Source organism: Maylandia zebra, linkage group LG20 (genome assembly GCF_041146795.1).
Source record: "Maylandia zebra isolate NMK-2024a linkage group LG20, Mzebra_GT3a, whole genome shotgun sequence".
Lineage (NCBI taxonomy): Eukaryota > Metazoa > Chordata > Actinopteri > Cichliformes > Cichlidae > Maylandia > Maylandia zebra.
Window position 1 is genome coordinate 23,986,660 of NC_135186.1, and position 25,058 is coordinate 24,011,717.

At 39.9% G+C, this 25,058-nt stretch overlaps 1 protein-coding gene and 1 long non-coding RNA gene across 3 annotated transcripts in view; both read right to left on the reverse strand.

The window, feature by feature from the left end:
• The window catches only part of LOC101469905 (solute carrier family 12 member 5), a 42,812-nt gene extending 33,582 nt beyond the window's left edge, over window positions 1–9,230 (reverse strand). The window contains exon 1 of one of the 2 annotated variants that reach the window (XM_076878215.1): window positions 8,908–9,230. In XM_076878215.1, the coding sequence (XP_076734330.1) occupies window positions 8,908–8,962 (55 nt within the window). In that variant the 5' untranslated portion in view covers window positions 8,963–9,230. The remainder of the gene's footprint in view (window positions 1–8,907) is intronic. The other variant, XM_076878214.1, reaches the window with a different exon arrangement.
• A 4,645-nt stretch (window positions 9,231–13,875) lies between these two features.
• LOC143414339 (uncharacterized) lies at window positions 13,876–17,771 on the reverse strand. The gene is made up of 2 exons (XR_013094873.1): window positions 14,519–17,771; window positions 13,876–14,473 (listed from the first exon to the last, which is right to left on the reverse strand). It is a non-coding gene; the product is annotated as an uncharacterized LOC143414339 (long non-coding RNA).
• Between the last annotated feature and the right edge of the window lie 7,287 nt (window positions 17,772–25,058).

Below are 25,058 nucleotides of genomic sequence, written 5' to 3' on the forward strand. Positions count from 1 at the left end.
AAGCAGCCAGGCATCAAAATGAATGCTTAATTTCCAATACAAGGCAAGTATGGCTCCAGTGTAGTCTGTGGGGCAGACAGCATTGGTTTCATTTCACCTCTTGACTTATATTTTGCCTGGTACAGGTTCTCATGCTTCACTGCATGTAATAACTGTGCATTTACACTTCGTTTGATAAAATATTGGCAAAACTGATAACTTTGCCTCACATCTAGAAGGTTTGAGTGCACTGGCTGGCTGGAGCCTTTCTGTGCAGCGATTGAATGCTCTCCCCATGGCTGTGTGGGATCCCTCATGGTACACTGGCTTTCTCCCACAGTTCAAAGACATGCATGTTAGGTTAACTGGCAATTCTAAAATTCCTGTAGGCGTGAATGTGACGCCTCGGTGAAAGCGAAAGTGTCGGCTCTGCAGATTGGAGACCTATCCAGGGTTTACACCACCTCTCACCACATGATCGTTGGGATAGGTTCCAGCAAATGGATGAGGCAAAACGATGGATGGATAAATGGATGGATGAATCACAAAAAGCTTGTTAAGCAGCATAGACACCAAAATAATCATCTGAGCCTATTGTAAGCTTGTATATGCAGTGAGTACTTGAACTCATAAAACCCCTCATGTGTTTACATTAAGCTCAATTGTTTGCTTGGCTTTAAATTCAGAAGCAAGAGTCCCAAGATACATATATGTAAATACACAAACTTCTATCAACTTGTCAACAGATCTTAACACTTTGACAGAAATAAGGGAGGTATAAACAGAACACTCACACCAGCTTGAGAATTTCCAGATGTAAAACTTTTTTGTGTTGAACAAACCAATCTCGTTGCATTTGAAATCCATTTACACATCTCCTCCTCCAACACATACAAGTATAACTCTGCAGCTAATGAGACCACCATGTTCATGTGGTTGTTGACACTTATGTAAGCCACCAGAGATTCGAATATGGTGAGAACGTGCACAGGAATACAGACACTACATGCTAAAGTGTTGTATTATATATGTTGTATAAATCTATCTAGCCAGCCATATACTCGTTGGATCACGATTACTGTGTTTATTAAAGCAAGTTTGCCATTTGGGGAAATGCAATTATTTGCTTTCTTGGTGATATTTTAACTTAACGTAGCACAAAGAGGGAAAAGAGGGAAACGGCATCAATGCTCTGTACAACAGGGAACAAATTCAGACACCAGCACTGTTAACCTGACTTGCCATCTTTGCAAACAATTTAAGTGTAATATCACAACCGTGTGCAGGGAGCTTGTTATCTTGTTGCCTTGTAAACAATTACTTTGAAGATGGGGCCCAGATCTGTGACTTTGTTGCATCAAGACAGCAATCGAACTGGAGTAGGACGGAGTCAGTCTGCTATCAGTCTGCTATCAGTTTGCAGTTAAATGGGGTCAAGCTGGCAATTACATACAATCTGTTTGTGATAATATGGCCATTATCTGTGATAAATCAGCAAAAACTGCAAATCTGTCGCTCTCTGCTGCAAATCTTTTGCCATCTGTAAACAAAGAGATTCAAATTTGAGACAGAATTTCAGAACCAAATAGTAACATTGTCCCTGCAAGACAGCAATTTAACTGCAAAAAGTTATAGGTGCTCTGCAGTTTGGCTTTTATATAAGGATATAGCAAATCAGCTGGAAAGCAGAAGGGTTGGAGATGCCACGCAGACGAGTTGCATTAATCGCTCTATACTGATGCAGAGTGATCTTGTTGGGAATCTGTCTGCATTTCTTTGGCAGTCTGTCTGAAAGTGATTGCAGTCAGGCTCCCATTATTTTTAAACAGGTTACATCCCACCAGACGACCTGCGCAATTGCCTTGTCATCAAAAGTGGTAACCACTGATTTTTTTTCCCAGTCACAAGGAGGTTGGTGTCCCAGTTTTACTTTCTGTCACTGTGCCATTAGTCAACTACCTCCTATAGCTGTCTATTAACTGGTTGTTTATTTACACTTAGATGTGATAGTGGTATTAATCGCCCCTCGTATTTCTTGAGAGAAACTGTAAAAAAAAGTGCATTTTGCAAAAGACGGAACTTTTAAGTTTGAGTAAAATTTTCCGATAGTTCTCAAGAAAACAGTTTGGTTTGGTTTTAGGAAGCTAGAACTGCTTCATTAATTCTGGCCATTAAGTCTGGTCATTTTATCCTTTGTGGTAAGTGACTGTGTCCCACCAGTGTGGTATTATTGGGCTGAGCCATGTTGCTGAACAGTCTTAAACCAGTTGAGACATTTAAATAAACAGTTACAGCTTTCATTCTTATAAGAACTGGTTTCTATTTCTTTATCCCAGTTCAGGTCTTTCTACCCTTAGGTTGCTTTGTCAGGGCAGGCAGTAATGACAACTGTAGCAGAAATAAAATTAACTTTGCTATTGTTTCACATTAATTTTTTGTCTATTAGAAAGGTAGAACGATGCATGTTTATATAAAGTACTGTCAAAATGTACCCTCTGATTCTCGCTCTGTCTGAGGTTTCCACCTAAGCTGGGTGCCTCATTTGTTACATATCACTCCTCTTCGCAGATCAACACACAGAAGCTGAAAGCGTGACAATGAGAACGCTGAGAAACAAAGGGTGAAAAAAATGATGTAAAGGTAGGTGGGAAAACACACATATGACCTCAGTGGAACAGGCTCTAAAGAAACGTTTTGCTTAACTGTGCCCTCAGCTTACTAGTTTCAGAAAAAGAAAATCAAAAGCTGAACCAGAAAAGGATGACTCATCTGAACACTCAGCTAGTTTATTCTTCTCGGCAAGGGAACATCAAATGATTCATCCACAACACTTCAGTTTGTATGAAGGTCAATGAGGATGATTTTATCATATTACATGGAGGATGTCTTATTTGTTTCCCTCCCGTTTCTTTATGTCTGTTCACAGACATAAAACAGGTGTTGATAAATGAGGAGATCTAATGTGTGAGTCAGAGTGCACTTCTGCATAATTTTTTTTTATAACAAATGGAGTTGATAAGTGACAAGAACGAATAATAAAGATGAATAATTCAATCAGATTAAAGAAGAACAGGAAAGTGTTAATGAGGATAATAATCTTACAGCTGCAAGTAGCATCTCAGCCATTAGACTTTGTTCTGGACAAAGTCAAACAAAAAAGAATAGAGTTTAATTTTTATCACACTTGCACTAATATGCAAGTTGTCCAGGTGATGTACAAACGACACTCACTGTGACCTGTAGGCTGACAGAGAAATGCCACAGTGATGCACGAACACCAGTGTTACCCCCATATTCAAAATACACAGAAGGTGCAGTTGGTTTCTTTCAGAGATGCAAGGACAACAAACTCTTTTTTTTATGCATACAAGATAGTGAAAGCTCTTTGCCACTGGAAAGAAATACAGGTAATAAACGTAAAATGAGCTGCTGTCCACCCAGCTTTACTTGACATATTGTACCTTACCAAACAAAAGCAGGTGCAACAGGTATATATAACAAAACAAAGTTATAAGTTCATCAGATAACAGAACAATGATCGCTTCTCTCTTTTACTCATCTCCAAAATTTTCCTAGTAACCACTTCGACTGCTCACTTGTATCAGGGACAAAAGCTCTTGATAGCTTTAGCTTCGTCCACTTTTCCTGTGTTAGCTTCTTTAAAATGTCCATGTTCAGCTCAACGACGGGTTTTAAGTGTTTGATTAGTCTTGCTGGACCACCTGCGGTTTACTTGACAAACTTTGTGTCTTCACTCACAGTGAAAAACGCTGATCATCCGCTGATTCAGATCCCGTGATGGTCAACCGGTGCACCTCTAGTTTGTAGCAATTCTAAGACACATTTTTCACTGGTATCTCATCACATATGCCATACTTTGTTAAGGCCCCCTTGTTGTTACATTTTAAAGTATCGTGTAAGTATCTTATTTGTAAGGCACCCCACCCAACAGCAGATTATTGAATATATAAAATGTAATTAACTTCTAGCAGTTTTTTTTTGTCTCAAAACCATTACAATAATATATTGTGATAGAGAGTTTGTGTAAAGGATGTTCTCAGATTCCTCCACAGACAGGGTGATGTGACTGGACTGCTGAGAGCGAGCTGTGAGAAGGAACATGATGGAGAAGAAAGGATTAGACCACTCTGTATTTCATAATCTCCAATCTAAGATGACTTGGTGGGAAAGTTGTTGTAGCTCAGTGGGAGGATTAGAAAAGAGATGTGTCACTATTGCTTCTTCGCTTTCTCCATTTCGGGCACTCTGTTTCTGGATCTCCTACTGTTGACCTCTGAGGTCGTTGTCTCAGTAAGCTTCAGTGAGTCAGTGGTTGTTGAAAGTAGGTGTCACTGAGCAGAAGGGCCTAACAATAGTGAAAATATTCTTACGACAACAGAGAACTTTGTCTTTCCAAATGCTTAAAACTAAATGAATCTATCCAGCCACGGGACACTTAAGTGGGGATGTTTCTAGGAAATCAAAATACATAATAAAAAAATTATATTATTGGAAAATCTTAAATAATAATAATAATAATATGTCTGTGAAGGTTCTCTAATAGTAATAATAACAATGTAGAAGACATTGAGAGAGATTTTCAGGCTTAATTTCAGCCTTATATCTTATTGCTGATTTATTCTGCAAAAAAACACAATTTTGTTGCATAATAGTTTTGCATAGTTGAAAAAAATTACTTATGCATGTTTTATAGTCAAAATGTAAAGTACCTAGGGCAAACATTTTCATTATGTGTCACTTTTCATAATCATGCATGTTGTATCATTGCCATAATAATATAATTCATAATAATAATGTAACTTATCTGCGAAATTATCACTAATTGTTTAGTTCCTTTTGTGTTCCCCTCTTGTCCTTCGGTCCTTCCGTTGTGTTAGTTACTACCTCACCAGATCTTGTTGTCATGTCCTGACTGTGTCTTGCCCTGTGGTCGGGTAGACCTCTAGAACTGATTTTTGGACTTTTCTGTGCTCCTTTGTTTCTTCTTCTCAGTCACAGAACAGAGCAGGACAGCATGTCAGAAAATCCCCGAGATAGCCTTTCTACCTGTTGCTCACTGTTCAGTTGTTTCATTTGTAACCACCTTGTTATTACAGCCGCTTTAATCTGCAAAGTTTGACAAGGCAAACCAAATGGCGAGATTATTTTCTGTTTATTAAAATGTAAATCAGCTGAGGATGCAGCTGTGAAATTTCAGGGAAGCAGCGACATTAAAATCCTTCATATGGCATTAAGAGGTCAGGTTTATATAATGCAGCACTATGAGATAATACCATGTATACGATTTCATAGCTGCTTGTGTCCACTATAAAGGAGGGGAGAAACAGTGCAAATGTGCCAGGTGACCAGATTGAGTCCATCAGTGCACTGTAGTGCAGATATGTAGCTAAGATTCACTCTAATGGAGCAGATCAAAATTACTTATGCCCATCTAAACATAAAAAATCGCTAGTTAACAAAGACTACCACTTACAGACATGACTGATTTGCATTAATCTTAGTGCAGGAGAACAAATATAACACATATCAAAGGAACACAATAACAATTTGGTGCTTGTCTGCCTTCTGAAAGATGCCCACTTACATGCTGATACACAGTTTCAAACAATAAGTCAGAGATGGCTTGGCAGCCCTGTGCCCCTGCTGAGCTCGCCAGACTCCTAGACCACTGAGAGTACAGGGGAAATTCAAAAAAGGCTCAGCCGAATGAAAATATAATCTGATGCAATGTAAGCTGCAGCGAACACAGAGCCGATAGTGCCCGGGGTTAACTGTCAGTGGATGAAATCAGACTGATGTTTCACTCTGGTATAAAACTGTTTCAGCAAGTGCTCAAACTATGCTGCTGTGAACTCTCTCAAACAAACCCACTCATGCAGAGCCAGTTTATAATATCTTGCTCTGACTGTAAATTGGCATATTTAGCAAAAATGCGAGCGCACACCTTTAAGTACAATCAACCGATTTGTGTCTTGTGTGGTTTGTTGTGTCAGCTGGTAATCAGTCACCTGAGAGAGTGACAGTGGGAGCAGCTCAGAGAAGCAATTTAGTCAGAACGACCGCGTTGGAAGTGATAAATGCCAGTAACATGCAGTGATTGATATAAGGGCCACCAGCTGGCTGCGAGACCCTTGTTTCAACCCTGGGGGTGTTGGCACTTCATCTAAGTGTTGCAGAAAAGAAGAAGATTTCTAAGATAAGTAAAGTGGGGAAAAAAATCAACAATTTCAACAACATTTAGATGCATTTTTGGCATTCTTACACATAACAAGTCCGACTGACTTTGATGCTGCCCTGATTATTTATTTCAGATGGTTTTTTTTGTTTGTTTTTTACAGATACAGCAGTTAGGGCCTTCAAATAATGAATTTTGATGTCATTCTGATGTCATAGAAGTCACCATGAGCTGATATGAACCAACAGTTCTGGTGACAGAGGCAGAGATGATTAGCAGTCTTGCTTTTATGGAAAACTTTAAAATCAATTAAACGGCTTTCAGTTAGCTAAAAACAAAAAGACAGACAAAAAGCATTCAGCTGCAATAACACACACTAAAAAGTGCCAAATAAACACTCACATCTATTCCTCAGAAGCTGAACTAAACAGTATGTCTGTGGTTGCTGGTTTTGGTGTGTTCCATCCAAAGATACAATATGGTGGCTTTACGTAGCTTTGCTTTATTTTTTAAAAGGTTTACAATCTATATTAGTTTTCGTCTATGAGTTTCATGGTAAGATGCTAACCTCTGACCTTCATTTATCTCCTGTGCCATCTGCTACAGATGATGCAAACAGCACTTTGGTGGCTGTAGCTATAAACCCTGCTGGTGCAGTAAGATTTGACTGGTTTGATAACAATTGCAGTACACACAGAATTTAACGATATGTAAGAGATAACAATGATAATATAGTCGTTCTGTCATGTTACGGTTAATGTTGAGAGACAGTTGATGTCTGTTTATATTTGCTTAGACCTTCTGTGAGTTTTGCCTCGTTACGTAAGTGAATATTTTCAGTCTACTTTTATTTATTATCAGCTATAATTTAAGGAGTACATACATGTTAAAGCATCAGTGACAATAAACCTCCATCCATCCATTCGCTTCCGCTTATCCTTTTCAGGGTCGCGGGGGGCGCTGGAGCCTATCCCAGCTGTCATAGGGCGAGAGGCGGGGTACACCCTGGACAGGTCGCCAGTCTGTCGCAGGGCCAACACACAGGGACAGACAACCATTCGCACTCACATTCATACCTAGTGACAATTTGGATTATCCAATTAACCTATCCCCACAAGCTGCATGTCTTTGGACGGTGGGAGGAAGCCGGAGTACCCGGAGGGAACCCACGCAAACACGGGGAGAACATGCAAACTCCACACAGAAAGACCCCGGCCTGATGTTGGAATTGAACTCAGGACCTTCTTGCTGTGCGGCAACAGTGCTAACCACCGTGCCACCGTGCTGACTGACAATAAACCTGTCATAACTATAATTCTGAATGGAGCCATATTGAGTTCCTTTAATTGAGATAATTTCATTACATTTACTTTGGAACACATTTACAGGCATTTATTTACATGAAAATTTGAGTTATGAATGTAATTTACATTTTTCTTGTAATCCAATTTTCTCCCCTAATCTTTTGAAGCAACAGGCCTTGAGTGGAGTGCCAAATCAGCCCAGATGTATAAATCAGAATGAAATCCTCATGTGGGTTATTTTCTTCCTATTACACATCAGGGTTGTTGTCTATAATCGTTTAACAAAACCCATTATGTGACTTTTAAAAGAACAAGTATATTTAAGACAAAGACTCTGAATAGGGCCATACCAAATTAAATTAACAGAATTCATCAAAATAAGGAGCCACAGTGATATTGCTCTGTATAAATGACAGGTGTCATATTTAAAGGAAATAATCAAAACACACTAAGATAATTTAGGTCTAAATGACTGAAACTCAAATGGCGCAGATACAGTCTTAACATATTGTCAAATATTTAAAAAACCCTCACATAATTAAAAAGATAATTTAATACATAATTGGTGGATGGCTCCCTGATGACGGTGCACACGTGAACACAAACACAGTGGGAAAAAATTGTTACAACCAAGGCTGCAACTTAAAATTATTGCCATGAATAATTAATGTCCAAAAATGGGGAAAAATACCAACTGTGACCAGTGGTCAGCATTCTTGTAGTGTTTGTACCGGTAACATATTTTTTAAAAAAAAGGAAATGAATCATTTCAGCAAATAGAAAATGTTAAAATAAAAACCCAGTCTGCATTTAAACACTCAGAGACATACACTTGCAAGCTTATGAAAGGCTGACATTGCCCCCTGGGTAAGATGTTCCTGATGGGAAAAGAAAGGCTGTTTTTTCTGGCTGCACTCAAGTCTTCTGGGACCATTTATTTTTTGTAGAACCTTTTGTATATATCTACAGTTGCAGGATGAATTGGACCACATTTGAGTCACATATATCACTGAGCTTCTGACTAAACCAGCCTTTTTATTTTTTTCGAAAAGCAGCAGCCAATCAGCTAAAAAGAAGCAAATTTCTGAACTATTTAAGCAGATGAAGGTTTACATATGAAATTCAGGAGGTGAAACGCATCAGAGCAAAGTGAAGGTGTAGCAGACTGATCTCAGACACCTCCACTTGGACTTAATTTAGTCCTATTCAGATTACAGTTACTATCTGAAAGGTCTCATGCAAATACAACAAATGACTCCGATTTATGCGTTTCTGCATTAACATCATTTTGTTTCTCTAACTTTCATTAACTGACATGTGCGCGTTCCCTTCCAGCACCCACGCTGAGACTGATGCATCGAGGTCCACGCACTCACACACACATACACACTCCCTTCTCATCACTCGGCAGCAGGTTTCGTCACTCACCCTGGCTGTTGGGTCCCCCCTCTCCCTCCTCGCAGTCCGTCATATTGTTTAGCATCCTCTGTCCTCTTCAGGCTGAGCGCACTGAGCGGCACCGCTCTTGAGCTTGTTGCTGAGTAAAAAGCTCTGAGTGGGCAGCAGCCAAAGACAAGTTGCGCTTTACTCGTGCGTCTCGCAGCTCCTGTCCTCCTGCCTCTGGCTGCACGAGAGAAAGGAAAGCTGTGTATGTGTATTCTTTTAACTTGCGTGACTTCCTCTGTCTCTCTTTGGGAAGAGGATAGAGAGACTGAGAGCGGCCGCAGGGTAGAGCTGATGATAGTGCTCGGTGTCACTCACATGCATGCTCTCTCTGTCTCTGCACACCCCCCCCCCCCCCCCCCCAAGTCAGTTTAAGCCTGATGAATACATTCATCATGTATTCAGAAGGTATTATCCTTCTCTCCCTCCCTCCCTTTTCTCTCCCTCACCCACAGTCATCATCATCCATCTCATCACGAGAGAGACGGACGGAGAGGGATTGAGAGACAGAGAGGATGCACATCAGATGACAAAGTATTGCCTCCTGAGATTAAGCATTGCTTTTGATGTTCTTTTTAGACAGAAGTCAAGATTGCATTACTGTCTGTTTGTTGCTCTTTTGTTACAGTTCCCCTTGCAACGTTTTGAAATATTTACCTATGTGGTCGTAGCCCATTATTTGTATGGGAGCTACAGGCTGCACTTGCATATCTCTAAACTTAAATCTGTTTCCACACAGGCTGAACTATCCTAGGGTGCCAAAAGACTTTTTGTCTCCTAGAAAACTGTGGAAGATATACTATTGCAAAAGTTTTTCTATATATTTTGTTCTGCTGAAAATGGTCTAAGGAAATGTATGGGTAGTAATAAAAACACCCTTTTTTAAGAGGTTTATCTACTTATGTTTTAACCTCTAATAGACCATTTATGTCAATTATATTTAAATGTATTCCAACTTTACCAAGTCTGGGCCCTTCTGGTTAGGAATCACATTTCAGTTTGCTATTATCATGCTGTGGTCACTCCATGTTTCAGCGAAATGACAATTTTTTGAGGAATGCAAAATAACACGGCCGCAGACAGAAATATTTAAGAATAGAACGGCTTGGTTGTGGCAGAGGAGGAAAAAAGGATGACAGCTAATCAAGAAAATATACAAATGATAAAGTGAGTGATGTAAAGAATCACAGTGAAAATGAAGCAATTAAGGAAGACACTAACAAAAAAATGCATGATGTTGATGGTTAAAAGTAAAAAAGAAAATCCAAATCTGTGGCTTCATTGATGATATATTCTAATCTGAACTGTGTATAATATCCTGTACTGAAATTTAGAGAGCATCACTAATCCACACCACCTGCCTGGCATGGCGAAAAACACAACTGGCATTTAATGGATGAAATGAAGAGAGAAAGGCTTTTTTTTTTTTAAAGTACTCTTGACATTATGTCACTGTGAACTGTGTGTTCAACTCTGGTAAGATGATCTCTGAGGTTTGGCAGATGTTCAGAGAGACTTGATCCTGACAACAGTATCCAGAAAACAGCTACACATTACATCATGTTCACTCTGGCTCATCTGATATTTAAATGAAAAAAAAAAAAAATCAAACTCCACCATGACTAAAAGATGAGAAAAAGAAAATTTGAATGTTGGAAAAATCAAGTGGTGGAGTGAATAATAATGTTGCAAGCATGAGAGAGAGCATGCTTAAAACACATGGGGTTATATTAGATTATAAACACAGAAATGATAAAAGATGGATGAAACTTTCATGTCTAAAAAATGAAACCAACATGAAAGTGCGTTGGACTTGCAGCCATCAGCAGTTGAAACTGCTGATTGCAATAAATGATCATATAGAAGTCTATGGAAAAAAAGCCCTCTGCTCTGTAAACACTTAGGCCTCAGTCACACAGGTCTTCTGGTCGCTAAGGAAAGACGTGGATCCCAGTCGGTGACTCGTTGCTGAAGGTTGCTGACTGTTGCCAGATGAAATCCTTTGCAAAACCATCTTTATGATCTCTTTTTGCTACTAACAGATTGTCGCAGGCACATTTTCAGAGAAGACACCAACTTGTCTAAAAGACTCGCTATTTAATCTGTGGTAGTAAAACCTCAAAAAGGGTTCTGCACACTGGAGACATTTACCTTCAGAGTAAAAGCTGTGCCTCACTGCTGCAACAAACATATTTCAAAAGGTGCAAGTTTTACTTTGAAGGTGAACATTCTCCAGACAAGTTGGCCATTCAAGCTACGGGTGTCCAAAGCAGTCTGCTAGAGGCCAAAGCACTTGCAAGAAGGTATTTGGTGCAGTGCTCGTTTCATGAATGCATTTAGAGAATTTGACCAGACATTGCTGTGTCTGTCAGACATGTCATGCAGTCTTCTCCTTAGAAAAAAGTCGACAATTGGACCAGGATGGTGACAACGACAACACTCAACTTGAAGATTCAAAACAGGACTTTACAATCCAAAGGGGTTGAAGCAGTATAAAGCCCAATGGCTCACAGTAGCTATATCTTGTGTCTTTTGTATATACATGTTTTATACTGTCTATTTATGCAATAGCTTTGCATAACATATTTGTGCAAAAGCATTTCAGAAAGGGGAGGTGGATAAATAAATGGTGCACTCAAACTGTGACAGCCCAGTCTGATCTCCAGTGGTTTTATGATGTCACTCCTGCTGTGCGTACTGAGAGAACAAAGCCACTCCCATCAGTAATGCAGTAAACAGTAAAACTTTCAATCAGAGATGGCAGTGAAACATCCTGGATTAAGTTACACTTTGAGCAACAAAGTAGAGTTTAGGTCCAATATTTACTTTTCTTTAAGCTCTGTTTTGGTCTCCATTGGGGTTTGAGATGATATTCGTTTTTTTCTTAGCCGTTAAATGCGTCGCTGTATTCATTAACAGCGCCTGTCTGCTGTTCGGTGCCAGGCCCTGTGAGAGTAACTGGTGTTCAGAGTGTTTTTCGTGTGGTTCTTTGAAAATGGACGCCTGCTGTGGCTGAAAATGATCAGATGAAAGCTGTGAAAATGAATCAAAGCAGTAAAGTTGTGGGGTGTAAAACCCAAGGCAAAAAAAGGCTTCTATGGAAATCATGGGAACTGCAAAGTTAGGTGATACTTTTTGTGGGTTTGTCACCTTTTGGTAGCCAGTAGGTAATTTAAACAATATTTCATATAAAATGTTTAATCTTTAATTACATTTCAAGTACAGGCATCATTCTTGAGGCATCGTACTTTGCACTTCCTGTTATATACCGTAAATATATACAAATTGTGCGTGTGACCTGTCCCGCCGTTCCCCTGACTTGTCAGTAAGAGTGGGCTGTTGGCTAGGCTTTGACTGGCAGAGAGCCTGAGAGCCATCTTCATCTGGGCCAAGCGGCTTTAGCTCTTAACCCACGGGCAGCTCTCTCCCCTCCCGTCCCTCTGCCTGCTGCTGCTGCTGCTTCACATGTGGCTCTGGATACTAGAGTTCACCAACTGTTTCACACCTATGTTGATGTGCAAAAACATGCAAGCACATTCAATTTAAACGTATGTTTTCTACAAAGAAAGTATGCACGCACACTCTCACGCAAACATACAAACACATTTCTACGCATGCAGACTTCAGCCCACTGTAGTAGTGAACTTTCTGATGCCCTAATCCTGCAGATTAAGGCCAAAGAGAGCTGGGTTGAAATCCACTTTTACTTTTTCCCTGATCAAGCACAGGGCCTGTCCTACTACTGTTAGCTTCAGTCAACTCTGTCACCCAAGTACTGAGGTGACATCTAAATCGTCTTGCACCTGAACGAGGGGGAACCTGATGGGGTTGGCATAAAAAAAACTGGAAGAAAGGAGACAAGCAACACCACCTGAGGGATTTCAGCATAGGAAATATCACCCTAATAAGTGTAGTTACCAATCATTAATGCACACAAGCTCATTACTGGCGAAGCGAGGCATGGCAGATTAAAGTTAATAATTTATTTGGCTAATTAATTTAAAAAAAACAAAAAACTACAGCATCAGAAAGATTTAAAGATTTAAGAGCCTCGCCTCTCTTTGCCCCTCTACCTTCTAAAAGAAAAACTCACAAAAAAAACAGATAAATAAATGAAGAGAGGGCAGCTCAGTTAAAAATATAAAACACAGATGTGATGAACAACTTAAAATATTTTGTCAAGCTAAAACACAATTAAATAAGCCAAAGCAAGACAGCAGTAGGGTAGGGTCACCATTAAACAGCCAAACAACCACGGGAAATTAATGTGGTCCACAAATAGTAGGAGCACAATGCCAGAACAGACTGAACGATGGGCCATAGGTGCCACTTAAAGCAAGCTTTGATTAAGAAGCTAGGGGACAGTTCATGTTCATGCTGCGTTCACAAGATAAGATAAGATAAGATAAGATAAGATAAGGTAGAACTTTATTAATCCCTCGGGTGGGTTCCTCTGGGAAATTCGATAAGAACTGCTTATTAATTAGCTTATTTATTTATTGGAGGGATGTAGGATGTTCAGCTCATGAAGAGAGAGAAAAATTCCTTCATTGCTTGCAGGCTACCTTTGGTACTATCAGCTGCACTGGCCCTACGTTACAGATTTATGACTAATATGGTGCTCTGGGAGCAGTTTGTAGGATGGATATATGACAGAGGTGTTTTGAATTTGTCAGCAACCTGGAGCCATTCAAAGGTGGAAAATATCTTTAGACCTTTTCTTCAAACCATCTGCCTGCTATCACCTACAATTTATCACCCTAACCCTAACCCTAAAAGCACCACACAGCTTCAAGAGGCCTGCGTCAATAATATGACCTGGCTTCCTGCTCTGGGTCAATAAAACTACAGGAGTGGTGAGAGTAAAGCAAACTGGTAAAGCTGTGGGTTGGCGTTTGTTGGGGGAAAACTCTGTAAAAGACCCAGGAGAAATAAAGACACAATGAGACAAGATCACTTTTTATGCTTTAACGTGCACACGGGTAAGCTGTTCAGAACAACTCACACCGTGTACAGAGGCTGGGCACTTTTTATAGGAAAGACAGTGAGAACAGGATAAGAAAATACAAAACAGATAAAATAAACAACTCCATATGTGGCGCTAGTCTCGTCAGCAGAGAGCTGGGAGAAAGCTGTGAGAGATAAAACAATCTAAAACAATATGTCCCAAAACAGTATGTCTTTGCTGAGAAAGTCTAAAAAGATAATTCTAAACTAATCTAACCATAGACAAAAGGGCATGCTTGCACATTTAAAAGAAGGTAAAGAAACATAGAATCATTTTTCCTGTAACATTCCCTCCTGTTTTAACTTATTTTAAATGTATACAACAATTGTCTGTGAAGGTTATTTATTAAGTATCTTAAGCAATTTTTTAATTTTCAAAATGTCAGCATAGCAGAAATGGAAGTCATTTGGTCTAAAGAATAAAACAAAAGAAAATAATAAAAAGAAAAACATAGTAAATGAAAATCATAGTAAATGAAATAACAAGTGGAATAAACAAGAAAAAATAATAAAACTAAAACTACAAAAAATAAAGGATAAAAACCTTATATTTTAAAACGAAAACTACAAAAAATAAAAGGATGAAAACTAAAATGAAAACTTTGTATTTAAAAATGATGAAAACCTAATATGTAAAATGAAAACTTCAAAAAAATACAAGGATGAAAACTTTATATTTAAAATGAAAAACTTTATGTTTAAAACTGAAAACCTGCATAACCTACTAATGTTTTAATCAGTGCGTGATCACTTGACAAGTCATTTTTAATCACCACGTCATTCATTAGCAGTTATTACAAGTTCTCCTCTAACAGAATTGCAACGGGATGCTGGTCTTCTTCAGGCACGGCAACATAAGCAGTCATTGTAGTTGTTATCATCTTTGAAATCATTACTCTTAGGCATGGCAACACACACAACACTAATATGAGCAGTGCTATCATGATGAGACCTAAAAGGACAAACGGCTTTGCTACAGCAGCCAGCCATGAACCGCCGAACAGCCAGTCCAGCCAGTCTAGCCAGCCTTGTGCTGTAGCTGCTCCAGGTGTGTGGTCAGTGACATATTTCTGCAGAATGGTCAAATTCTGCAAAGCTTCATAAATGTCTCCTCCAGTTTCGTATCCATCAGGGATAAAAGTGCAACATGTTTCCCCGATCAGCTTGCAAACTCCTCCTTGTGATGCTGTTAGCAGGTCTAGTGTCAGTCTGTTCTGCAGCACCATCGTTCTGATGGCCTGCTGTTCTCCTGCTAAGGCGGTTCCCAGGGTCTTAGTCAAGTTGATGTGTCGTAGCAGAGCATATCGGTTGATTTCCACATGATCCCGCACCTCGGCAGCTCCAATGCCGGGGATCAAGCTCTGTAAGAATTTCACTCCTCCTCAGATGCGAAACTCTGGTTCCTTTACTGCTTGGTGCCGTCCGTGCACATCCTGTCTGGTACTGAGTCTTTGTTTGTAGTATCATCCGGTAGATAGGTGAGTAGGCAGCTCCCCCACTGCCCGCGATCGATTGTTCATCACACATACTGGCAGTTGCGCTGCGTTCAGTCTGTTTAGTAGAATTACATCAGGCAGTGGGTCTGAGACTTGGGGCCAGGTCAGTAGGTAGGTCTGTCCGGAACAGTTCACATTTGTGGGTGATGATGACCTCCAGGTTGCTTTTGCTGGGATGCTGTAGTTGGCCTTGGACCAAAGAGTACCGTAGCCTGGATGTGTTGCCAGGCCCAACAGACACCAACTGCGATCTTCAGGTATGCTGTACGGCCACAGGCCAGACGTCTGTGAGGATAGGGGCATATGGGTACATGCATAGCAGTCAGTTTTATTATTCCAGTGGGCTGTAGTGTTCATAAACTGCCACCAGAAGTTAGTGGCGTAGCCATGGGGAAACTTGGTGTACTGTCCTTTGTCATACAGTGTCTGCCTTTTCTTCATATATCGTGACTTGTTGTCCCTCACGGAAGCAAAGATGAGGAGCCTGGCCAGGGTCAGGGCCGCTGCAGTTATTAGGAGCCACCACCTCATGACGACGGGACACACCCTCCTGTCGCGAGTAGACCCCCCGGCCAGGAAAGCTGACCCCTCCACCGGGCGAGATCACAACAATTGGGCGAGCCTGTGTCAGCTGTTTTTAGATGGCTTCACTTACTGGCTCTGATGGATGCAAGATGGTCGTTCCGCTATTTTGCAAGCTCCAGTTTTTCCTTTGGAGCACTTTGATCAGAACCCAGTCACCGGGCTGTGATCTGCAAGACACTTGATAGACATCATTACGTTCTTCGTTATTTACAATCATCTCTTTATTTTCCTACAACTTAGACATACATTTTGCTACTGAAATTGTATCTGCCTTTTTCACTGGGTAGATTTCTGGCCACTTTGAGAATACATCTATAACCACTAGGGCGTATTTTTACCCTTGGCATTCATTTAGCTCAATAAAGTCCATATGGATTGTGTGAAAAAGATAAGGTGGTGTGGGAAAACGGCCTCTTTTATATTATTTTTTTTGACACGTCATGCACGTTCTGACAAATTGTTTTGCTGAGGTTTCAAAATTTACAGTGTAGAATTTACAGTGTAGAAATGAGAGTTGACAATACTGGTCAGTCCCCCCGTTGACAAATGCGTACAGCCATGAGTCACTAATGCCGCCATTTTGTGGAGGAATTTTTTGGCAACACTGGCTTGCCATAACACATCATTAAGTCGTTTGTCAGAACTGCACCGTGTTTTAGCCATTTTGCCTGCTCTGCTGTGCTTGCTGCTTTTTGTTCATTTTTCAACACATCCAGTGGAATCTGATGTGTGTTCACTGCCATCAATGTGATGTTTGTCTTTTGTGCCGCCTATTTTGCTGCTCTGTCAGCAAAATTGTTGCCTGTAGTAATGAAAGAGTCAGTAGGCGTTGTAAGAGGTTGGCATGCTGGTTTGCCAGTTGGTGTAATCATTCCTCTGTTATGCCAAATTTTTTGCAAAATGATGCACAGCAGAGAAAACATACTGGCTGTCTGTATGTATGTTTATTAGTTTGTCTTTGTGTATTTAGCTTTCGCGTGTCACAGCTATCAGCTCAGCGCTCTGTGCAGGACATGAAGAAGAAAGTGGTTTTGCTTCTATTATTTTACTATCTGTGGTTACTGCGTAACCTACACAATTTCGGCCTGTGCTGTAAGGTCAAATGCTGTTCTCCTAGCTTCCACACTTGCTGATCATAAGGTGGATCTGGGCCTGGAGTTTGTTTAAATCTCAGAATGTTGTGATACTCGGTCGGTTTCTGGCACTCAGGTGTAATACCAGAAAAGAATGGCATGACTGCTATCTTAAGTTTTGTCAGAGCGTCTCTACCTAGCAAATTTACTGGACACGACGGGTCATATATGCATTTAATAAAGCACCTGCGGCCACTTGCTGTGTGTACTAGTTCTAAAAGGGCAGTTAATTGTTGTACAGTTGTGTGGCCTGAAGCTGACTTTACAACTAATTTGTCCTCTACTCCTACAATCTCGTGGGAAGTGACCTTCCTCTCCACGGTTCTAGCAGGCGTTGTCTCTATGTTATCTGCTGTTTCTGCGTGGCTGTCTGCAGCCTTGGTGTTTGTGACTTTGCTCGCCTCTCTGTTCCTGATAGCCACCTGCGGATTAGTGTTTTAGTCTATTGTCAACAGTCAGCCTTATTTTGAAGTTACAGAAAGCTTCTTCTTTTTTGTTTGTCTTGGTTTGGGAGAATAGATGCAACCCTACATTTTCACTTAAGGCAGTTTTGAATAATTTCTAGTTTTTCAAACAATTCATGGATCTCACACATTTCAAACTTTCAAGTTAGGGTTGTTTCCCATTTATACATATATATATATATATATATATATATATATATATATATATATATATATATATATATATATATATATATATATATATATATTTAACTTTGCATAGCTCACAGCTCTAAACCTAGGCATTTTTCAATCATATGCCTAATCACTATGTGTCACTGTGACTCTCAAGTATTGTCACAAGTTTGTTTAAATTCGTTTCCAAAACCAACAAAATAATCAAACAAAAACAAAAAACATAAACGTGTCAGGACACAAAAGAAAAAGAAAAAAAAAATGCTGCCATCCGAACAAGGCAGAAGTCTGCATATGTTGGCTTTTAATAGCATGCAGCTTTTAATATGGTAGACTAATGTGCCTGTGTTAATTCAGCTCCATATTATTGTGTGAAGTTGCACTGGGTTGGGAGTGGTTTTGTGTGTGTGTCACATTTTTGGTGAGCCAATGGCTGGAATGAGGTTGGACTAATTAGAGGCAGGTGTACTTGATTGCACTGATACACTGGTCTACATATAGCCCACACTACAAACACTGCTGTTTTGTTTTGTCTCTCTGTGCAGGTATGTAATGTGATGAAATCAGATATGTTTGGGATGGATGGGTTTTGCGCTATGAATTTTATATTAAGTGTGTCGTTTTGTCTCTATGTGCAGTCCAGGGCCTATTATATGCCACAGCCTAAAGGCAGCTGGGTTGCAGAGGCTTGAGTGACCACTGACTATATGCTTGCAGGGTGGTGGGTCTCCAAGGACAACTTCTAACCCTGTTAAAGGCAACATGTGGAGTGCAACTTGGCTGTGTGGCATAGCTGGCTCTGGCCTTGGGACTGTGTGTTTTTATACAATTCATAAATGGGACACTGGACTGTTTTATCTTTTATCTCCTGATATATTTTTCGTCAATAAATTATCTTTTAGAATTTTATTGACTGTCATCTTTTTGCCCACGACTGAGACGGTTGGTCAGACCTAGAGTCTTTCTTTGGGTGTGTTACAGCAGCTTCTGCTCTAAAAGAAACAAATAAATAAAAAGAAAAGAAAATGTGGAACATTCTCATCAGCTTAGCAGTGTCTACATATTTAATTCAGCTTCTCAATCCTGTAGTTTTAGCTGTTGTCTACAGGGTTTTGCTTATTGGTTGTTATTATAGGTGTGCAATGTGTCATTCTAGGATGATAAGTTTCAAGCTGGTCAAGTGCCTCTATGCACTTCATTAGTTTAGTTATTCTCTGTATTGTCTTCATCTCACATGTCATTACACTGAGTTTCAGCAAACCTTAAGCTTGATGCAGACTACTGCTTAACAATTATCCACCTTACATCATAACCGATTAAGGTGCCTCTTCATATTAATATTATGTCATTGTTAATATTATCCTCTTTGTCTTATATAACAGCAATAGCATATTATAATATTTTATCAGTGTGTACCACTATACTACTCCTGAGCCAATTTGTTAGTTAGGATCATCTTATTCAGCAAACAGATAATTTAGAATTCATCCAATCTGCGGTCACATTTGTTCTCTCTGTTGCATGGCGGACCAGGCAGTTCTATTATAATATATTATTTATATTTTATTTTGTATCCATCAAGGGCTTCAGATGACCTGCAGAATCATCCTTTTCCCAGGGTGGAGACAGTTACCTTTTCACACACTGTCCTTGGCTGAACAATGACACAGCCTTAATATACTTTATTTATGTTATTAAAATATTTTCGTGTGAATTATTTGCTTTATATTCATTTTATACATGCTGGGCATGGTCATCATGCCAACTGTGTTTCATTGTTAATATCACTTTACAGGTTGTTATCCTTGCTATTATTAATTTCAAATACTCTAAAGATAATTTCTACTGTAATTTTCCCTTTGTTCATCTTTATTTCGTACTTTTTTTATTTATATCTACTCAGTGGGGTCTGTTTTCAACCCTTTTAAACTACTACAAAACTACTGTGATCTCTAGTTTTCACTTAAGGGATTATTATGTTCTTCCTGATATGGGTGTTGCTGCAGATGCGGCTGCAGGAGTGAGTGATGGTTTACTAAAAGGATTGTGGGGACTGCACAGTGTCTCGTCTTCTGGTTTTACTAAACTGGCAGTTGAGTTATGTTCTTCTGACTGTTTATATTTTGTTTTCTTAAATCTCTCAGTTTACAGACACTGTTTTTGTCCGGCGTCTGGACTTTTCTTTTCTCACCACTGCTCGTCAGCAGGAGTGAGTTTTAATTTCACTTGCTTGATTACCCATCTTATTTATGTATTTTTTTTTTGTTTAAGTAATATATACACAATACAGCTGCTATCACCTTCGCTGGTATTAGAGACGAGAGTGGTTGCTCACACGCCCTTCTACTTTCGGACTATTTCCAAAAGCGGTGTGAACTTTACGAGACGGAACTCGACCGTTCTCTCAACTCACCAGCACGTCAGTGAATAGCAGTAAAAGAAAAACACAGTAGGAGCAGCTCAGTCTCTTATTGGACCGTGAAAATTCAGCTTGCTCCATTAATTAAAACAATACACACACACACACACACATTCACAGCTTCGACGCGCGCGCGACCGGAACCCTTAAGATAAGGGGAGCTCCCAGAGCTACTTACTCCCTAGACCCAGTCTAGACCCAGCTGGGGGAGCTACCCAGAGCTCCAAAGCTACCAGTCGACGAGCTACGCTACCAGTCGACGAGCTCCCAGAGCTACCAGTCGACGAGCTACTTCCGCTATTTTAAATTCCCTGAATTCAAAATGCGCTTTTACGCAAGATTGTGTCAGTGTGTCTTTATCTACCTGGTCAGTGTCGCCGGGTCTGGTCCACCTCGATCGGGTCCCACCACCGTGGGTCGCTTTCTGAGACGTTGGCCAAGACCCGAATTTAAACGCTCTTGGACTTTTATCACACACCTGGTGTGTGAGCTGTCGACAGACGAACAACGTGGACTGGTCACGGAGATGGGACACGATGGAGGCGCTCCGGCTGTCGAAGGACCAAGAAATGTTGGGGGAAAACTCTGTAAAAGACCCAGGAGAAATAAAGACACAATGAGACAAGATCACTTTTTATGCTTTAACGTGCACACGGGTAAGCTGTTCAGAACAACTCACACCGTGTACAGAGGCTGGGCACTTTTTATAGGAAAGACAGTGAGAACAGGATAAGAAAATACAAAACAGATAAAATAAACAACTCCATATGTGGCGCTAGTCTCGTCAGCAGAGAGCTGGGAGAAAGCTGTGAGAGATAAAACAATCTAAAACAATATGTCCCAAAACAGTATGTCTTTGCTGAGAAAGTCTAAAAAGATAATTCTAAACTAATCTAACCATAGACAAAAGGGCATGCTTGCACATTTAAAAGAAGGTAAAGAAACATAGAATCATTTTTCCTGTAACAGCGTTATTCTGGGGTCAAACCATATCCTGACCAGTATTTTCCTTATATGCCTGCCCTCTGTCCGATCCTATTGTATCACAACAAGCAGTTACCTTATTGTAACCTAACCTATGCCCTTACCTCACATAAGGCAGTTGTATAAAAACCTTTTTGAAGGGAAGAGCAGCAGGCTTGATCAAAGCTGCAAAGTTCAGTAGAAACCTGCTCCTACATATAGTAAATGCTAAATGTGGGGCGACCGTGGGTCAAGAGTTGGGAGTTCGCCTTGTAATCGGAAGGTTGCCGGTTCGACCCCCGGCTCGGACAGTCTCGGTCGTTGTGTCCTTGGGCAAGACACTTCACCTACCGCCTACTGGTGTTGGCCAGAAGAGCCGATGGCGCAATATGGCAGCCTCGCTTCTGTCAGTCTCCCCCAGGGCAGCTGTGGCTACAACTGTGGCTTGCCTCCACCAGTGTGTGAATGGGTGGATGACTGGGTGTGTAAAGCGCCTTGGGGTCCCTAGGCAGGACTAGTAAAAGCACTATACAAATACTGGCCATTTACCATATAGTAAGTGAACATGTTTTCCCTTGTTTGAAATTATTGTTATTCCTTACTGAGTAAAGGCTATCTGCTGTTGCCACTATTAGATACTACACTAATGACTGCATATGGAAATAATCTAGACCATTTCATTTCTTATCACTGTGTGTTTTTTCTATTAATGGTGGTAACTGATGACAAATTATATGCTGCCAATTTCATGATGTACTAATCGCAATTTCAACAAAGGGAGAGCAATTACTGAACATACAGCCTCTCTGGGACTGCAAAACATCCCCTTTTCTTTGTCCTTGAGAGTCTTTAATGAATCTTAATGAATGAAGGGGGATTTTGAAAATGAATTTATTCACAGTGGCTGAGGGATGAAGTGGCAAGAAAGAAGCCCAGTTGATGAATTATGCGCAAGGCCAAGCTAATAGTGTAATTGTGTATGTTCCATCTCTCCAAGGGAGGCCAAATTTCACGTGCGTCCAGAGCTGCTGCTGGCACACACTGCTGTTTAATGCAGCAGCTGTAGCACAGTACAAGCAGTTTCCCACGTTCGTTAAAATCAGGCTCTGCGATGCCACATAAGTTAGCCATTTGGTTTCAAACCTTTTTCATTTTCTTCATGCCTATGGCTATAAGCCGTATGTTTTTTTGTTTTCATGGACTTGTCCCCCAGATGACCTCAGATCCTTGCATATGGGATTCTAGAAAATATGCCTGAAGGGATTTAATAAAAAAGAGGGGTCACTATTGAACAGTATGGCTTTCACATTTTCACACAAGTATCAAGTGACTTGTAAAAGGAGTTTCTCTCTGCTGTGCTCTCTGGATGAAATGTTTGTAGAAAATGAGCTTGAGAGAAAAATCTGACAACTTCCAAGTTGCAAAAATATTTGCTCAGTACGGTTGCTTTAATTTTTGGCTGCACAGACTCTCTGCTTTTTATATTTTATCTCTGCTGTCTGGAAAAGAATGTGAAGGCATTGTTGATATGATATGATATGATATATCACTGAAGAAAAACTATCCTATTTCTCTTTGGTAACGCTGGTATATTGTAGATGATGCAACAATCCAATCATGATTTATCACTCCACAGGCAAAGCTAATAAGAGCTGGATGGCAAAAAACAGCTGAAGTTAGCATGGTAAATCTGGAACAGGTCAACAAATCCTTTTTTTTTTGCATATAAATATAAATTAAAATGATGTTCAGGATATGAGTAAGGATCTCTTTTTTGCTCTCCTAATATTTTCATGAGACAGTTTTGGCTCTTAAACTAAAACTCTAGAAACATGAAAAAAAGAAATAAAAGAAAGGTGGTTGGCTGTAATAATAAGCAGCACATGGATAAATTGCCAAAATCTGTGGTTTTCCCTTAAATGTCAGTGACATTAAAATAAACGAGCATACTAAAAGGTGCTCATGTGGCCTTAAGATTGTTTACGATTCAGAACAAAAGTGACACGCTGCTTTATCTTTGGTTGGCTGTATTACACAAATAAATTAGAATAAAATCCAGTGAGAAGTCAAGAGAGCTCACAAACTGTCATATTCTGGAGAAATAAATCCAGTTTGCTATCAAATTAAAGTTTTGACTTTGGGAATATAACCCAGTCATGAGACTACACGCCAGTGTATTCCTGCTGCTGACTTTCATCAGAAAGGGCAACAATGTGGATGCAAAAAGGATGATGATGATGTTTGTATGACAGACAAGGATGCTAGAGATCTGCTGTTGTAACCTCTAGAAGGATCAACTGAAAGATGAACAAGTAGAAGTAGTTCAGGAGTCTAAGGACTGCATGGTCAGCAGTAATTGCGTCAATGAAAATGTAAAAAGCATCAGCATAGCAAAGCAGTTTCATAGCACTGATTAAAATTCTGATATTAGGATAATAGTCATAGAAAGGCCCACAGCCATGCTTTCTGTATGTGGGAGTCAACCAACAGGATCAATCATCCTAACCAATATGGTTATGACCATAACTACCTAACAGGATGCAAGTGTATGTTTATTTCAAGCTATCACATCATTTTACATCTGAAATAAATATCAGTACTGTGAATCTTATGTTAACAACCTGTTTGTTGACTAGCTTGAGACATTAACACATCATAAATGAAGCTGATGGGGCTCTTTATGAGTAGAGGGGGAATGTAAACATTCTTTAAATGAACACTACAATCCAGAGAAATGCTCTGAGTGAAATCTGAGCAATAAGTATGAAAGCCTGTTTCCGCCACAAAAAAAACAAAACAAGTATCCATAACTCAAAATTTTGACTTATTAACTAGAAATTTCGAGTTACTTTTCTCAAAATTTTGAGTTAATTACTCGAAATTTCGAGTTAGCTCTGCCAATCAGTAATCTACGTGAATGAGGTCACTTTCTTGTTACCCGGAAGCATATGGCGCAGAGTAACGCTCTCTCAAAACGGGATTGCAACAAAATGGCGCTTTCGCGAGTACGTTTGCCGATAGTAACGCAATGTGATTTAGCTAATGACACGAGGATTTCATCATTTTTTCAGCTAATACTGGTAGCTTAGCTGTAGCATTTGTACCTGAGGACTTCAGCTTCTGGGTAACAAGGAACTGACGTCATTCATGTAGATTACTGATTGGCAGCGCTAACTTGAAATTTCGAGTTACCTTTCTCAAAATTTTGAGTTAATAAGTCGAAATTTCGAGAAAATAACTCGAAATTTCGAGTTATGGATCCTTTTTTTCCCTTTAGTGGTGGAAACGAGCTTCCATAAATAAAAGCAGTGATTCTTGCGTCTTGTGGAAGAATGGACGCCTTGCCAGGGTGTTAGCCCATCGGTCTTTAGCTAATAATTTCAGTGAACAAATAAACTAAATATGTTTATTTTTTGTTTGGAAATCTGCCACAGATAGAGAGCAATAACATTAACATTTGGTCTGCACAGTGTGTTGCTGCAAGAAATCTTTGTCCTCAAATAATCTTTCGTCTATTTATGATTCAGCAGCATCAATCCCACAACAACATAATCAGCCCCAAAATATCCTGAATTGATCTGCTTTCGTCATTTTTTTCTCTAATCAATGTGGTTAAGCTTTTTTTTCCCAACCAGAAAAATGCCAAATGGTGTAATCCTAGCAGTGCAATCCTCTCAGAATGGTGACGTGTTGTGCAGATTGTCTGAGGGATCAGTGAGGAGCGGAGGCAGGCATCTCCTGAGGTCACTCTAAACTTTGCAGGCGTTATGTGACGTGCAGAACATTAATGAACAGGGATTTATCTGCATGCATTTATCTCTCTACAGGCATTTTCTACAAATTAGCTGTGGAAGTCCTGTGCTTCCATCGTATTAAGTAGTAAAGCCCAACAACC